Consider the following 18,328-nt stretch of genomic DNA (forward strand, 5'->3'; position numbering starts at 1 on the left):
TTGGGTGACCTCTATAATACAGGACTTGCGTTTGACCCCAAAGTCATAAGAGGGTCGGAATTGTTTCACTAATCTCAGGAAGACATATACCAACAGGATTAATTAGTCATACAGAAAGGTTTAAACTCCAGGTATGCCCAGGAGCAATCCCTTTAACCAGACAATGGTCTATATGCCTAAGTTAAAGCTTGAGTCGGCAAAGCTCACATAAGATAGGAGTTAGAGTTAATTAACAAGCATTAAATTGCTCCAGAGACTACAAGTAAAGGTTTAACTCTGGCAGGTAGAACAACCACATTTCAGGAAATTCCATCTTATACCAAATCGCTCACTAGTATCCCCCCTCCCAATTTACATTGAGTCCAATGAAAGTTCAAAATATATTTAAACCTGAGTTTTTGAAGAGTTGGTAGCACCTCTAAGGCTCCATCAACTTCCTCACTCTACACAATGCACCTAAAGAATAACACTGGGGCTATGTGGAACCATGAGGAGTAAGAAAGGGTGAGATCTTTCGAGTCTAACAAAGGTTATAGTAAGAGTAGAACTTTGGCTCATGGGCTGGACACGGACGTTCCATTCTGACGTAGACTCTCACTAACGATCTTCCAGAAAGGTATATTCACTCTCAGCTCTTGAGCTCCTTTCTTTTCTTTTTCTCTCTGCGTGACTTGGTGCAACTCTGAATGTATTTAGGTTTAGGGTCTCTGTCTTATGCTATTTATAATGCTAGCAAACAAATGACTAGGTAAAGATTAGATGCTGCTCACATTAATCGTAATTGTAAAATACTATATGTTTCCTGTTTCCCCTTCCAATAAACCAACCTTTATTTTATTCTTTGTTTGCTTTATTGGGGCTAAGGGTGGAATTGCACATACATAAGAAGGATGTGCGGGTTTATTTCAGCAAAATGATACACTATACTCGCAGAAGTGGTGTTTGATTTTCCAATAGGAATGGAAAAATAAATCAGTTTTGGTTCTCTCCATTTTTCACTTTTCTAATGTTAAATTAAGTTCCCTACATTTCTGCAGTAATCTGCAATTTTTTTAAAAAAAATCTTCCTGAAAATTCTCTACCATTTTAATGTGAATTTCTCCAAATAAACATGTTTTTGTAGGCGGTTTTGACAAAGGCACACCTTTTTGCAAGCCATTTCTCATCGCATCATGCCTTTTTGCATGTCATTTTCATTCATGTATTCATTGTTATGCCCACTTTCCCCTAATATATGCATTTTTGTAAATGTTGTTTAGCTGGTGAACTGCATCCCAAAATTCTTTTAAATGTGAATTTTGAAGGATAGCTGTGTTGCGGTTTTCATATTGTTTTGGAAATTGCACATTTGATAAATTCTGCTTGAAATGAGAACTGAATTGAAATTTTCACCCATCCCTACGCCTTACAACATGGGCCACAACTACTGGGAGACCATGAGCCACTGTCAGTCAGTGTAGATAATACTGAGCTAGACTGACCAATGGTCTGACTAGTATAAGACAGCTTCTTATTTATTTTCACTAACCCTATGTCCTCAGTCAAGTTGATGACTTTACTGGAAGTCCTAACTCTTCTGTTAGCATTTGCTTATGGAGCCAACCTGCCATTTCACTTACTGTTAAGGAACAAAATAGGAAGAAAATACCAAACATCTTTGTTATAAAAAGTGCCACTCGCAGCCCAAACTTGGAAGAACTTATTATCTTTCCCTGCAATTACTGAGATCAGTATAATTTGTTGAACTAATTAAAGCTCCAGGGAGTTTCCAGAAGACACTAGAAAACAAAGAATAAGCAAACGTGAAAGTAGTTATAAATAACCTCCTCTACAACTGAGAGCTGAGAGTAGGAGAAGAGCAGGGCAGGGCTCTGTTGGTTTCATTTCTGACAGTTCCCCCTTTCTTCATATTATTAGCCAGACTTAAAATAGGAATGTTGCCAATCTCAGCTATTCAAGGCTTGCATCTATATCTCTGTTGATACTAAAAGAAGGCTGATATGTTCCCTTGCAATGTTTTTATAGAATCGGTCACCATCCAATTTAGCTTAAGTCTGGCAGATACTGCAGTTGAGCAAAGGAGAACCTGGATCTAGAATGAGCCTTTGCTGCCAGGATGCTGCGGCTAGTGGTTATATATCTCCTGCCCTTGATGACATGTGAAGTAGATACTAGTAAGTGCCCCACGAGTGATCCCTTCCCTGTCCCACATGAGTGGTACCAACCAGGTAGCTTCCTCATTGGTGGGATGACTTCTCAGATAATCTACTATTTTAATGAAATATACTTCAGTGAGCATCCTTCTAAGGAGTTATTTGACTTGCCAAAGTAAGGAATTCTTTTTTCTTTCCTCTGCATTATTTCACAAGCCACAACACCATTTTATTGAAGAGACAGGATGCTCAAGGATATGCAGGGCCACAGTTGTCCTTCCTAAATTCCTTTTGGAACCTTTCCAGATAATTTATGTTTGCCATGCAATTTCCTTAAGGGAACACCCTTCTGAGGAACTGTTTGATGTTTTGATGTAAGGGATCTTTCCTTCTGCATTTTCTGAGCCTCTCTCACAAGCACAAACATGCTTATGTGAGTTTATGCTCAAAGAAAGCATATTCCGAGGCTTGCCCACCCTATAAACATTCTTCTTTCTCATCTTTTTTTTTTTTTAGTCTTGCACATTTTACTAAAATTAAAGTGAGTAATGACTTTCTTCTCCCATACTAAAAGCATTTTCTATTTTGGAAAGGGGGAGTGAGGAATTTAGGTATGCATTCACCCATATCTGTTGAACTTCAATATGTTAGAGATGTGGGGGTAAATAAGCTAAACAGAACCAAATCTTCAAATCCAGCAATATCAGACTTCTCAAGTGTGCAGAGTTGGGGGAAATCTGCACATGCACATACAAACACGCACACACCAAATATTATTTGCGAAGGCTCCTGAATGGATAACCAAATTTCAGTTCCAATTATAACAGATAAAAGTGTTTATTATATTTAGTATTTATTTATTACAGTTATATCCTACCCTTCCTCTTAGAAGGAATCCAGAGTGGCATTGTGTTGTGACTGGACAATAGCCAGGCAATAGGGGGATTTGTGAAAATGTTTCTGTATCACCAGTGTTAGTGCTAAACATGTTCTGCTACACCTCATCCACTTTGCAGGGCACTTCCTTATTTATTTATTTAATTTGTATCACGCCCTTCCTCCAACAGGAGCCCAGGGTGGCAAACAAAGCACCGAAAAACTTTAAAACATCATAAAAACAGATCTTAAAATACATTAAAACATGTTAATAAGTTAGAAATAGCAATGATTTCAAGAGAACTATTTTTGTTGCCCAGCACACAAGTTGTTTGTGACATATCAATGTTATGTGAACTATTTGTGTGAGGCACTGCACACATTGTCACAATGCTCTGGCAAAGTATAGATCTTTTGGGATTGCTGAGTATGCTATATACTGAATTGAGACGGGTCTTAACAGTGGCAGAGAATGCAGAATGGTCTCACTTTCAATTCCTGCCATTCAGTGTACGCAATACTGAGCTAGATAGACTAATTTTCTGACTCTGTATAATTAGGAACAGTTCTGGAGAATTAGTTTGTTCTGTTATTAGGGAAACACAGGAGAACGGAAGCTTCTAATGATTCAAACGAAAGGAGAAATGTTATCTCCAAGGTGCTGGAAAGGATGTTCCTTATTAGACACACATATTTCAGCTTAAGTGCCTTGTTCAAGGGCTTTTCTGTACAAAAAAAATGGAAAACACTTGCTAAACCAGTTCTATATAAAGAGGTATATGAAAGGAGAACAGCTCATTATTTGGAGAATCTATATTTAGAACATATTATTGTCTGGTAGTACGGTAGATATGCAGATAATACATTTTTCATTTGGAAGGGCAGAAGCAACAGTTTTGAAAGAATTTTATGAGCGGATGCTAATATCCACCTTGGCATATGCCAGGATTACCCTGCAATGTTGTGGATTTACTTATTGAAAAGGAAAACAAACATCTGAGTACATCCATTTATAGAAAGTCCATGGTCAGAAATACTTATATAAGATTTGACAGTTTACATCCTACTTCATGTAGAAAGAAAGGACAGTTCCTTAGACTAAGAGACAATTTTTCTTTGGATAAAAAATTCCTTCAAGAATCCACAGAGTCAGAAGGTCAAAAAAAATATTTTTATAGAAGTTATCCTAGGGAGGTAGTTGATAATAGTTTTAAGAGAGCAGTCAGTAGGATATGCAATAACCTTTGAGTTTCATACAAGCCAAAATCTTCAAACAAATTGAACTGTAATCTAATGTTTAAATATGTGACCAATATTTTACAAAAGAATATAAGAAAATACTAGTATAATCTGAAGGGCATACCAGACTGCGAGGACAAATCTCTCATTTTAGTTAAACAAAAAATATTAGAGAGATTTTAACCAGACACAATGTGAGAAAAAACTATTTATACATCAACCAGTTTTACCAGGGATTACCATCACCCTTGTGGATATTGTAAGTATACTTGCAAAAAGATTTTAAGGCTCATTTTATAATGCTGAGTATTCTGTAAGTTTCATTCGCAGCATGTAACACAATGTAAAATATATAATATAATGTTTTTGTTTTATAAATTCATGAGGGCAAAACAACAAGGATGCTCAAAATAAGAATAGAATCTGAATCAGGAACAAAAGGATTGGTACCCCTTTGGAGAGTCTTTTTGTTGTTGTTAATATAACTATGCAATAGTAGATCTTTAGTTCTCAAGAGTGGAATGAGACCATGAAGCATATAAAAAGAACTTTACTCAGACAAGTAAAGTAATTTACAGAAGAAAGTGAACAATATGGTAATATAAAAATGTTGTCCATTGTATATTTCTCTTTTGAAATAGTAAACTTAATTCTATTGACAGTATGGTGACAAAATTCTACCAGCACGCCCTTGCCTTGGCATTTGCCATAAATGAGATCAATGAAAATCTGAAGATCTTGCCCAATGTAACACTTGGATTCCATATCTATGACAGCTACTACGATGCAAGAATGACGTATCGTACCACTCTAGACCTGCTATTCAAATCACACAGATTTGTCCTCAACTACAACTGTGAGACACAGAAAAAGCTCATAGCCATCATTGGTGGACTTGGTTCTGATACCTCTTCCCTTATCGTAGACATTTTAGGTCTCTTCAAGATTCCACAGGTATTGTCTGTCTGTCTATCTATCTGTCTTATAAAGGTATCTATATACTACCCTCCTGCAAAACATCAGGGTGGTGTACAACAGTCTGTGAATGGGGTTTTGCAATGAGGAATTTGTGAGGTGGTCCTGTCTCACCTCGTATTTGTATTTGGAGCTTGGGGTCAGGCCCCGCTTTGCCTCACCAGGTCTTCATCTTCCTCACATCCCAACTACGAGTAAAATTCAGAAAGCTGAGTAATGATAGGACCTCCTATTGACTTACATTGGGGCAACCCAAATAGCTGCATGATATCTTCTGCCAAAATTCAGAAAGATAGATCCGGTGTGTGTTTTTTCTGACAGCCACCTTTAAAGATTGCTTCAAAAAAAAAAGGTTAAGGTTAAATGGTCATAACTTTTTTTGTGTTTGCACTTCTGTGCATAGAACCTAGTGAGACAGTAGCCCTTCGAAAGGGGATTGACCTTGCCAAAGTTCAGTCAGGTGGTTCAGTCAGGTAAGCCCACCAATTTTTCTTCTACCCACAATCTTGTGGTCCCATACTTTTCCCACCCCATCTCCCCCATTGTTGACTGCCTAAGCATCTTGGGGGTAGTAGACTGAGAACTATTGGGTAGGGGGCATGGAAATCTAGTAGTACTTGATATAGCACTTTCCACCACTGTTTTGCCATTGCTGTACGATGGCTGGGACATGGCTGCCTCTGGCCTGAGCAAGATCAATTTGTGCAGCTTCTGCAAGTGTTAGAGCAAGCTGCTTCCGTTGTAATGTTCTTCTATTCCCCCCCCCCCGATCAATGTCCACTAGGAGTGACAGCAGACAGCAGTGGTAGGATGTACTCCCGTCTCAAAGTGGTCCCAAAAAATACTCTGATACTTCTGGGGTGCATCAGGCTGATGGCTGATTTCAGTCTGGGAGCTCAATACAGGAGCAGGGGGGGATCAGAGTAGGTATGTCTTGATAGCACAGGAAAGTGTACCTGCTCCTGTTCTGCAGAACTCTTGACAGAAGTGCTGCTGCCTATGGGAGAGTAGCTTGAGATGCGCCTCAACCAAGCTGAGGACACAGAATTATAGAATGGGAGAGTTGGTTAGATGCCTATAAGGCCATCAAGCTAACCCCCTGCTCAATGCAGGATTCCAGATTAAAGCATGCCCAGCAGGTGGCTGTCCAGCTGCCTCTTGAGTGTCTCCAGTGTTGGAGAGCCCACCACCACCCTAGGCAATTGGTTCCATTGTCGTACTGCTCTAACACTTAGGAAGTGTTTTTTTTTTCCTGATTTTCAGTTGAATTCTAACTTCCTGTAACTTGAGCCCGCTATTCTGTTTCCTGCATTCTGGAATTATCTAGAAGAGGTCCTGGCCCTCCTCTGTGTGACAACTTTCCAAGTACTTTAACAGTGCTATCATATCTCCCCTCAGTCTTCTCTTCTCAAGGCTAAATATGCCCACTTCTTTCAGTCTCTCTCCATAGGGCTTTGTTTCCAGAACCCTGATCATTCTTGTTGCTCTCCTCTGAAACTGTTCCAGATGGTCTGCATCCTTCTTGAAGTGCAGTGTCCAGAAGTGGATGCAGTACTCAAGATGAGGCCTCAGCAGTGTCGAAGAGAGGGGAATTAGTACTTCGCATGATTTGGAAACTTTACTTCCTCATCAAATATTTGTGCTTTAAAAAACAATAGTAACAACCCACATATGGGGAGGTGGCATGCTTCTGAATACCAGCTGCTGGAAACCATGGGAGAAGAAAGTGCTCTTGTGCTCAGGTCCTGCTTAGATGGTTCCCATGGCCAACTAGTTGGCTACTGGGAGACCAGGATGCTGGACTAGATGGCCTGATCAGGCAGGCTCTTCTTAAATGCTTATGTTCTTATGGTTCATTTCCTTCAGAGATGGAGGATACCATTCAATATCTTCCTTTTTTTCCACATGTTGCCCAATGATCAATTATCAGCTCACTAAAGCATTTTGGATAGGCATGGATTGGGCACTTTGCTGTAGTGAACAACAGTGAACAATTCTTTCTGCACACAGTAGGGAAGAGATGGGGAAACTGTGGCTCTCAAGATGTTTTTGGAATACAGCTCCCATCATCCCTGACAATTGGTCACGTTGGCTCAAGCTGCTGGGAGTTGGAGTCCAGCAACATCTATAGGTTCACACAATTTCCCCATTCCTGCTATAGGACAATTACTTTCCCTGAATGGAATCTCTTCAGCCACCACCCAAAGAATCCCACAAGTGCCTTAGACTGGTAACTTACATGAAATTAGTGCTATAACCCAAAACAGTTATGTACAATTCTCAGATAATAAAAGTCAATACATTTATCATTGATGTAGAGACTTTAACAATATATGCACATTTTCTTTTAGCTCACCTATGGCTCCTTTCCCCCAGGGAAGAGTGACACAAGCCAAGGATATTCCATTTACCACATGGTCCCAAATGAGGCCCATCAATATATGGGGATTATCAGCTTGCTTAAGTATTTTGGATGGACCTGGGTCGGGATCTTTGTGGTAGATGATGACAGTGGGGAACATTTTTTGCAGATCCTAGACCCATTGCTTTCCCAGAATGAAATCTGTTCAGCCTTCACACAAAGAATTCCACAAGTAGCCCGTTTGGATGACACCGATAAACTTATTGACATACTCTCGAGTAATTATGTAGATTTCACAGATGAAAAAGCCAATACATTTATCATGTATGGAGAATCTATGACAATTATATGGTTGAGAACTATTATATTTATACGAGACCCTGAAAGTAAGGAAAATGCATCATTTAGAAAGGTATGGATCATGACCACTCAGATTGATTTCATATTAACAGGCACTCAAAGAGGCTGGGATCTTCAGTTATTCCAAGGGGCGATCTCATTTACAATTCACTCAGAAGATGTTCCAGCATTCAGAAAATTTATTCAGAACATAACAGCTTACTGGACCCAAGAAGGTGGATTTCTTAAAGATTTCTGGGAGCAAGCATTTGATTGTTCATTCACAAATCCTGAGGAGCCAACAAATTTCAGTGAAAGATGTTCTGGGGAGGAAAGGCTGGAGAGTCTTCCTGGGCCTCAGTTTGAGCTTCACATGACTGGCCACAGCTACAGTATTTATAATGCAGTCTATGCTGTGGCCCATACTTTGAATGCCATTTACTCAACTAGACCCAAGTGGAGAGCCATGATGGGCAGGGAAAGATTTGAACTTCAAGATCTGCAGCCGTGGCAGGTAATGCTTCCACAATGAAGTATTTTTGATTAAACAAAATCAAAACTAATTTTGATTTGATAATATGTTCTAGGTGGAACTATAGTTCTAGGTGGGACTATATTAGTTCTAGGTGGGTCTATATTAGTTCTAGGTGGGACTATAGTTCTAGGTGGGACTATATTAGTTCTAGGTGGGACTATAGTTCTAGGTGGGACTATATTAGTTCTAGGTGGGACTATATCCAGCTTTCTTATCCATGAATAACTGATGGATTGGAGTTACACACAGAACTTGTTGATAAAGTTTTGTGTGCTTACATTTCTTCTGATAATTGAAGAATTAAAATAATTTAATCTACACAATGTAGATTTTGTTTTTTTGCTTGTAGAGAAGTGAAGGCCTGGAGGAAAAAACGGGGGGGGGGACTGGATAAAAAAAAATATGTGGTGGGTTTTTTTTCATTATTTCTTACTTTTTCCAGTTTTTTCTAATTTTTTCACACACCCCTTAAAAAAACCAGAAAAATTGAAAAATTGGGGGAAACTGTTTTTTTCACTGTTTTTTCCCATTTTTTCTAGGTTTTACATCTTTTTTTATATGTAAATACAATTTGATGTTAATACGCCTTTGTTAGATGAAACTCCATAAACAATATTTGTAAGGAAAATTGTTCATAAGACTGTCATGAGACTTCCAATATGTCTCCTCATTCTTTTGATCTCTTTAACTCTCTTTATTTTTCTCTTTCAATTAGCTCCACCCATTTCTTCATGACATTTCATTTAACAACTCAGGAGGAGATGCAATCCACTTTAATGATAAAAGGGAAATGGGAGGTGGATTTGACATAACAAACATGGTCACATTTCCAAACACGTCCTTCCAGAGAGTGAAAGTTGGAAGGGTGGGTCCTGATGGCATTGGAGGAAAAGAATTCATCATTAATGAGGACCTAATTGTGTGGCACAGAGGCTTTAATGAGGTATAGATTCTGGGGTATTCTTAGAGGGGGGTAAACTCCTGTACTGTTCACAGTGATCTTATCAGACTCTGAGAGTGTCTTCCCCAATCTTATTCCCTCAAGACATCTTTGGATTACAATTTCTAATATCCCTGACATTTGGGACTGATAGGAGTTTGAATCCAGAAACATCTGAAGGACCACAGACTGAGGAAGACTGCTTTAAAATCAACACACAAAGGGAAATCAAGTTTCACTAGTTAACCAAATATAATTTGAAAAGAACAGAGTTAAGGTAAAAAAAATACAATTATAAATTATATAAACATAGATTTTTAATTTCCCATAGAATTAAAATGAATAGTATAATTCTTTATCCCAATTATAGGCTGCTGCCTATTAAAAATAAGTGCTCCTAAAATGACCAGCCACATTTCAACATTTTTGTCTTCTTTAGTGGCCAAATGTTTAGTCTAAAGCAAAAATAAATATGAATAATAATGGTTATGAACCTCAGATAGGGAAAACATTATTTTAGAATTGGGGGTGAGGAGGGAGGTCTTCCTGATTCAAGCCTCCTCAAAGACTCAAAACTCTGAGTGACTGACATAGGTTAACCCAATAGTGATCCATACCCTGCCCCCAAGACCTCAGAGTCCTGAGAGCAAGTCTCTGGACTCGCTATTCACCTAAAAGTGCCTCAGGATACTCACCATTCCTATGTACTTCCTCCTTTTCCTGCACACACCTTCCAAGTGACCAATTAACCTAACCCACTATTGCCTGCACCAGCCGAGAAATACAGTTTGGAGTAGACAAATCCAAAGCCAATCACAGATAAGAAAAAACATCTGCTCAGTCCCAGCTCATGTGACTATGTCCCACGCTGCAAACTGGGAGGGAGGGCTTGGTGCTGCGTTCTCACAGAGAAAGAGGAAAAGAGCTGGGCGGAAGTGCCTTATATATCCTCTGCCCATTCTTCCTTAATGCTGGCATGATTACAGGCAGGCACCGGAAGTGGCCTCTTCCCAGTCTTCTGGTCCTGCCGCAAATGCACTCCCGCCTGGAAGACTTTCAGCCTCGGATGTGGGAGTGGTATTCTTAGGTTACTATGTACTAATAGATCTTTCATATTTTTAGTGCAAAGGTTTTTCTTTACTTCCAGATATATCTGCCAATATATCCCAGTATTTAAGTATGGCCTTCTATATTTGACCATTATACCAGTCATAAGTCAATGGCACCAACATTCCTGATTTTTTTTTTAAATGTGTGAACAATGTTTTCCAATCTATCTTCCTTACATAGCTTGTTTCAAAATCCTTTTAGGATACCCATGAGACCAGAGTTGTTCAATTAATATTTTGATCTGTTTTTCAAAACCCTATAAAGTACTACAATTCTTTCTAAGTCTGATCATCGGAGACTAAGGCATTTTTTTTCTTGATAATGCAAGCAGGAGTTGGCGTCTGTGGGTTTCCTAAAGTTATCAGTGTAGATATTCCATTTCATGCTTTAAAATCAAGTAATGCTACCTTGCCCCCCTTTTAAGATGCATTTAAATCCTAAGCATCTCTAAACCCCCTGTTCCCATTGTAAAAAAAAAAACAATGCTAGTTCATGGGCTACTATTATTATTTCAATGTTCATTGGCTGAACAGTCAACTTTTTCCATCTGAAGATCAACAGTCCAACAATATTTGTTACTCATTTCTCCCATTGTAAACTCTGTTTATGGACAGGTGCTTCCCATTTCTGTGTGTAATGAACACTGCCTCCCGGGTAATCAGAAGGAAAAAAAGGAAGGGGAAACATTTTGCTGCTATGATTGTGTTTTGTGCCCTGAAGGGATGATTTCAAATAATACAGGTAGGTGATGTCACACTCCCAATTCTTTCACCATAGAGTTTATTTATTAGAAAAATGTGTATGCCACTTAACCTCTAAGAGCTTTACAAAGAAGATAAAACACACATTAACAGTGTCAACAAAAATCAGTATTAAATACAATTGTTGTCTGAGCAGACTAAATTTAGCAGTAATTGTCAATATCAGGGTTTTTTTTTACCTCTTGGCTTCTCAGTGATCTCTGTCATACTATCCTGCTTGGAATGGGATGAAAACATGTGATTGCTGCTCAGTCCTGCACATGTTTACTCAGAAGTAAGCCCCACAGTATTAAATCAACCTTATTAACTAGTAACTGTGCCTACAATGAACATAAGAAGTGCCCTGGTGAATAACACCAATGGCTTCTCTGGTCCAGCATTCCATTCACAGTGGCCAACGAGAAGCCTATGGGAAGCCCACAAGTAGGATATGAGTGCAATATAACTTGCCCATTCCCCCCCAGCAACTGGTATTCAAAGGAATACTGTCTCTGATACTGGCGGAAATACAGCCATCATGTTCAGTAGTTATTGTAGCTGTAATCCTATATACACTTATCTGGGAGTAAAATAGAAAGGCTAACTTCTGAGTAAATATGAACAGGACTGCAGTTTCAAATCAGGCCACACCTGTATGCACACTTAGCTAGCAGCAAGCTTCATTGAATTAATGGAATTAATGTACATATGTTTTAGGATAGCCTGAAAACAAGGTGTAAACAGCTTTAAATACAGATATGAAATGCCACAGTGAACTGGTGATGATAAGCATAAACATAATTCACTATTTTCATATCACTGTAAGCCAACTTGGAACAGCAGGTAGAAATTAGCATATCAGCAACTTCCATAGAGGAGGTGAGAATTGTCCATAAGCCAATGGAAATTGGCACTGAAATGCCCTTCTGTGTTCCAGATATGGTTGAGTGTTCCAAATGCCCAGAAGATCAATATCCAAGCAATGAAAAAAATCGATGCATTCCCAAAGTGATAACCTTTCTGTCCTGTGAAGAAACTTTAGGGATCATTTTAGCTTCAATTGCCATTTCTTTTTCCCTGATCACAGCACTGGTGTTCGGAATTTTTATTAAGCACAGAGATACCCCCATAGTCAAAGCCAACAACCGGGACCTCACCTACACTCTCCTCATTTCCCTTCTGCTCTGCTTCCTCTCTTCATTGTTATTCCTGGGGCAACCTGGGAAAGTGACCTGCCTTCTCCGACAGCCCACTTTTGGCATCATCTTCTCCGTGGCTGTTTCTTGTGTGTTGGCCAAAACTGTCACTGTAGTTCTTGCTTTCATGGCCACCAAACCAGGTTCCAACATGAGGAAGTGGGTGGGGAAAAGAATGTCCAGTTGCATTGTCCTTTCTTGTTCCTTTATTCAAGTAAATATTTGTATTGTGTGGTTGGCAACTTCTCCCCCCTTCCCTGATTTAGACAAGCACTCAGTAACAGAAGAAATCATTGTGCAATGTAATGATGGGTCAGTTGCCTTGTTTTACTGTGTCCTGGGCTACATGGGCCTCCTGGCCATCATCAGTTTCATTGTGGCATTCCCTGCCCGCAAATTACCAGATAGTTTCAATGAAGCGAAGTTCATTACATTCAGCATGCTGGCATTTTGCAGTGTATGGGTCTCCTTCATTCCAACCTACCTGAGCTCTAGAGGAAAATACATGGTGGCTGTGGAGGTCTTCTCCATCTTAGCCTCCAGTGCTGGGTTACTGGGTTGCATCTTTTCCCCTAAATGCTACATCATTATGTTGAGGCCTGAGTTGAACAACAGGGAGCAAATAGTAAGGAAAAGGAATTAAAGGATCTTTCTATTTTAAGCTTTTGATTCAACGAAAATTAAAAAAAAACCTCTGTCAAGGTAAGATCTGAGTTAAGGCTATCTCATTCTGTCTCAAGCTCCACAAAGATGGGAAATTGGAATCTAAGGTGATGTTTTGGGAGACATGCACGGTGACTAGAAATTACAGTGTGTCTCCTGGGGCAAGCAAAGATATCCCACATTGTCTTGCTGTGTTGCTGCCTTGAGTTGACCCATGCCTATATTTTGATAATTGAAGTTCCTTAGTTTTTTCAAAAAAAAAAGTATTAAAATATTAGGGTTTGTCAAACATAAAAGTTGTTGTTTTGTAACTTTTATTTGTTGTTTAATTGTTTAATTCACACTCCACATGGCACTGGAACCTGTAGTGAAGGATACATGTAGTTTGTGAAATGCATTTCACAGGGTTACACCATGAAGCTGAATAAAGTTGAATCTGGAGCCTAACAAAAATGTTCATTTTAAACTGCTAATTACATTTCATTGTTATTTAATGACATATAGGCCCTGCCCTTCCTCCCAGAGAAGCCCGGGGCAGGGGAACACTTCTGTGATTTAAAACAAAGATAAAATAAAATCACGTCTAAATAAAAACTAAAAACTGTTTTAAAATCTAAAAACAATAAAACATTTAAAACAAATTTAAGAAAAGATGTAATCTTGATGCCATCTCATCTTTTGAAATTAAGAAAGAAAGCCTTAAAATGATATTATGTCCAGTAAGTTGGCTTGGGATAGACAAATCTGGTCCAGATGTAGGAGTCACTTTCAAAACCCTGAAGCCAGGACCAATCATTAGAGTGGTATGCTACCGCAGGATTGCCTTCTCTCTCCTTGCCTCCTCCGTCCTCTGGATTGGTTAAAAACATCAAGATCACATACACACACCTTTTATACCATCTCCTGTGACACTAGTTAGTACTCAGGAGCTTTACAAGTAGTGTGTCTGGCATGGGCGTGATACCAAAACCATACAGTAGTTCTAGCTTATGGATTGCTTCTTGGAAAATAGACACAAAGAAACAAGTCATTGTGCAAATGAATAGATATGCTTGGAACACAGTAATAGCAGAAGGCCTAAAACTTTGACAGTTACACACTGATGTCAACAAGTCACAGAAATAATTTTCAAAGCAGAAAACAGACAGGCGTATATGCATAGCATTTCTTCACTCCCCTAGAGGAGTTGTGCCAGAAAGACAGTGGTCATTCTCGTCCAGTATTTAGTCACAAAACAGCCCTGTGACGTAGGCTACATGGACAGATAGGGACTGCTGCAATGTATCCCCTGCACAATACATAGCATTTTTTTCAACCAGAGGAGTGAAACCACTATAGGGGATCACCAGAGCTTGGAAAAGTTACCTTTTTTGAACTACATCTCCCATCAGCCCCAGCCAGCACCTGGCTGGGGCTGATGGGAGATGTAGTTCAAAAAAGTAACTTTTCCAAGCTCTGGGGATCACACCCCACAACTACACATGTACCCTGCACTGCAAACCCCTGGCCACATGCCAAGCTGCAGCCCCACACTGAAACACTCCAAAAATCCAGCTCAACGCTGATCCTTGTCCCACCCCACTCAGAATCCACCACACCCACACTTTGCCACACATTAAAACCCACACATCCCACACGGAAAGCACTTCTGCAAACTCTGTTTCACATTTACAGTCCATATACACATATCCCATCCCACACTGAAACTCGAGACAGGCCCAGCACTGAAATTCCCCACACCCTCTTTGCAGTGCAACGCATGCACGTCTTGCCCTTTACAACCTATCCCATACTGACCCTCCCGACACACACATCACCCCAGACTGAAACATACACACACACTGCCATACACCAAAGAAACAGTCCTTTCTTTAGAACTAGAACCTCCTGGCAATCAGATTCTGTTGTTTCTGAGAATCAGGACCAAGTGATGCTTGCACCATTACAAAACATTAAAAGTGATTGTCGTTTCCTTCATTTTCACAGATTTTCACCAACCAGCTGCTTCTTAACAGACCTGCAATGCAGTGATAGCACAAGGCCTCCGACTTTGACAATTACACTTTGATATCAACAAAAAAAAATTCCAAAGCAAAAAACATGAACAGACATACACAGACAGGGAAGCAATAGAACAGAGCTTGGAAAAGTTACTTTTTAAAACTACAACTCCCATCAGCCCCAGCCAGCATGGCCACTGGATTGGGCTGATGGGAGTTGTAGTTCAAAAAAGTAACTTTTCCAAGCTCTGCATATATTACATAAAGCGAACACATGAGTGGCAAAAGAGATGAAAAATATTTATTTTATTTATTATTTATTATCTGATTTATTTCCCGCCCTCCCTCCCAGCAGGAGCCGAAGGCGGCAAACAAAAGCGCTAAAAACACATCAAACCATCATAAAAACTTACCTTAAAATACATTAAAACAAACCAACTTTAAAAACATTTTTTAAAAAGCTTTAAAAATATCTTTTAAAACTGGTTAAAAACATATATATTTTTTAAAAGAAATATTAAAAAGCAATTCCAACACAGACACAGACTGGGATAGGTCTCAACTTAAAATGCTTGTTGAAAGAGGAAAGTCTTTAAAAAGTGCCAAAAAGATAACAGAGATGGTGCCTATCAAATATTTAAGGGGAGGGAATTCCACAGGGTAGGTGCCGCCACACTAAAGGTCCATTTCCTATGTTGTGCAGAACGGACCTTCTGATAAGATGGTACCTGCAGGATGCCCTCACCTGCAGAGCACAGTGATTGACTGGGTATATAAGGGGTAAGACGCTCTTTCAGGTATCCTGGTCCCAAGCTGTATAGGGCTTTGTACACCAAAACTAGAACCTTGAACTTGGCCCTGTAGCAAAAGGGCAGCCAGTGCAATTCTTTCAGCAGCGGGGTGATATGTTAGTGATACCCTGCCCCAGTGAGCAGTCTCGCCACCGTATTTTGCACAAGCTGCTGCTTCCGGACCAACCTCAAGGGCAGCCCCACATAGAGTGCATTACAGTAATCCAGCCTGGAGGTTACCAGTGTGTGGACAACAGTGGTTAGGTTATCCAGGTCTAGAAATGGCCGCAGCTGTATAAATATAAAACCCAATGTGTGTTGGGAGAAGGCAGCCAGTTGCAATGAGTATTACCGAGAAATATTGCATCATAGGCTGGATCTCGAAATGATTCTGTGAGTTGTTCTAACAAGTCTGTATAAGGTGGGAGACTGTATTTTTAAGAAGGAAGTGAAAACACTCCTTGAATTGCATAAATTCCTTAGCCTAAGAGGGGACAGTATTAAAATGCGATGAAAATGCCTTCTCAGAATCAAAGAATCCCAGATAGCAACCATTTCTTGAAAGGGGAAGTAGCACCATCACCAGTGTTCTGGAGGGCCCACAAGCAAAAGGTCTTTTGTCTATATCTGTCTGTCTGTCTATATCCTGTCCTTTCTCCCAGAAAGACCTTAGGGCGGTATAATGATGTGGAGTGATATAAAGGTCTCTACTTCAAAGGTTTGTTGGAAGAGGAAGGTCTTCAGTAGGTGTGGAAAAGACAACAGAGATGGCATTGGTCTAATATTTAAGGGGAGGGAATTTCAGAGGGTAGGTGACAACAGTAAAGGTCCTCTTCCCATGTTGTACATTACAAATCTCCTGCTGGGATAGTATCTGCAGGAGGCCCTCACCTGCAGAGCGCAGTAATCAACTCCATATATAAAGAGTGAGACAATCTTTCAGGTATTCTGGTCCCAAACTGTTTAGGACTTTATCCACCCACACCAGAAGGTTGAACTTAGCTGAGTACCTAAGCGAAAGTAATTGTTTTTCAACTATCAGTTGTTGAATATATTTGGTATTATTCAGTTATGCCCCATTCACACCTTAAACTCTACACACCACTGCAGCCTGTGGAGCTAGATGCATATAGCTTGTAAAGTGCAATTCACAGGGTTACAATATTGTTGCATGCACCTCAATCTCCAAGCCGTATGAGACTTCCAGGGGTTCCAGCACTTACCTAGTGTTCAGTTTCCTTGGAATGAAAGTGACTGGAGACTGCAGTATTTTTAAGATACATGGTTTTATTTACATTTATTTGTTAGACAACCTGAGCATAAGATGGAGGCGCTCACCACATTAACACTCCAACAGGTGTTACTTCCTCATTAGGTTTCTGGGGCGGCCTCCCAAAGCCATGGCTTGGGATTCAACACACAGAGCCACCAAGGTTCTCTGTGTCTTTTCAGCTTCCTAGCTCAGACTAACTCAAAAACACGCAGGCTACCTCCTGGCCCTTGGGATGGGGGAGGGGAGAGGCCTACACCAGTTGTTCCAATGGCAACACATCTGCTCTTTACCAAGCCTCTAGGCATGAAGATCAGGCACTTGACAGTGTTGGCTAGAACCCATTACCCTGTCAAAGGAATTGGTTTGACCAGTTCAGCAGATTCCTTTACTACAAACTCCATCTCTACAGACACAGAATTACAGGCTTGAAGGGTACTCACCGACATCATCCATACCCCCCCCCCAATCCTACAACAATATGAAGAGGAACAAAGTTTGGTCTTGATGATAATGGCCATTTTAGACTGCTAATCACATAGGAAAGGAAAAGGAAAGAGTTTACATTCCATTGTGTCAAGTAGGCAGATATAGATAAATGTGGTCTGGGCACATTGGGAAATCTGAGCAACTATTGTAGACATCACAAAATTTCTCAATGTGGCCCTTTTCAGCTGCCACCCATTGCTTCAGAATGTTTGGTATGATAGGCTGAGATTGACACCATTTCTAGAGACAGAACAAACTATTTCAAGAAACAAAATAAAACACCAAAGGGATATTGTGTGCAACCACATTTACTTTGGGGCCTTATGTGTGATTGATGACAATTACAAAGGACTCAAGAGATACTGTTGCTGACACCAGCCTCTAAAAGGCCAATTTCACTCTCAACCCTGTCCTGATACTGGGGACAATGTGTCTCTGACCCCAAAGCTCCTTTGGTTGAACGCCTGGATAGTTCAGCTGGTTTTTAACAACACGCTTGTGTAACTTACTTCTGATAAGACTTTTATTTATTCACTTATTTATTTATTACCATTATTTTTACCCCGCCCTTTTTCCAAAACTGGAACTCACGGCGGCTTCCAAAGCACACATATAATTAAAAACATACAAAAGTCTAGATTAAAATCAAA

General features: G+C 39.9%; 1 protein-coding gene across 1 annotated transcript; it reads left to right on the forward strand.

Moving 5' to 3' along the window:
- The first annotated feature begins 7,657 nt into the window (after positions 1 to 7,657).
- LOC133367010 (vomeronasal type-2 receptor 26-like) lies at positions 7,658 to 13,108 on the forward strand. Its single transcript, XM_061590603.1, has 4 exons — positions 7,658 to 8,458; positions 9,195 to 9,422; positions 11,144 to 11,270; positions 12,207 to 13,108. Exons 1-4 carry the CDS (start codon positions 7,658 to 7,660, stop codon positions 13,106 to 13,108), a joined length of 2,058 nt encoding a protein of 685 aa, XP_061446587.1.
- The last annotated feature ends 5,220 nt before the right edge of the window (positions 13,109 to 18,328 follow it).

The sequence above is a fragment of the Rhineura floridana genome, chromosome 11, assembly GCF_030035675.1.
Source record: "Rhineura floridana isolate rRhiFlo1 chromosome 11, rRhiFlo1.hap2, whole genome shotgun sequence".
NCBI classification, from domain to species: Eukaryota; Metazoa; Chordata; class Lepidosauria; order Squamata; family Rhineuridae; genus Rhineura; species Rhineura floridana.

Bases quoted from the DNA above. Each gene is read 5' to 3' on its own strand.
- LOC133367010 (XM_061590603.1), top strand. From the start codon at position 7,658: ATGGTCCCAAATGAGGCCCATCAATATATGGGGATTATCAGCTTGCTT. The intron at 9,423-11,143 runs GTATAGATTCTG...GTTTATGGACAG, and splicing joins GGCACAGAGGCTTTAATGAG to GTGCTTCCCATTTCTGTGTG. The intron at 11,271-12,206 runs GTAGGTGATGTC...TCTGTGTTCCAG, and splicing joins GATGATTTCAAATAATACAG to ATATGGTTGAGTGTTCCAAA.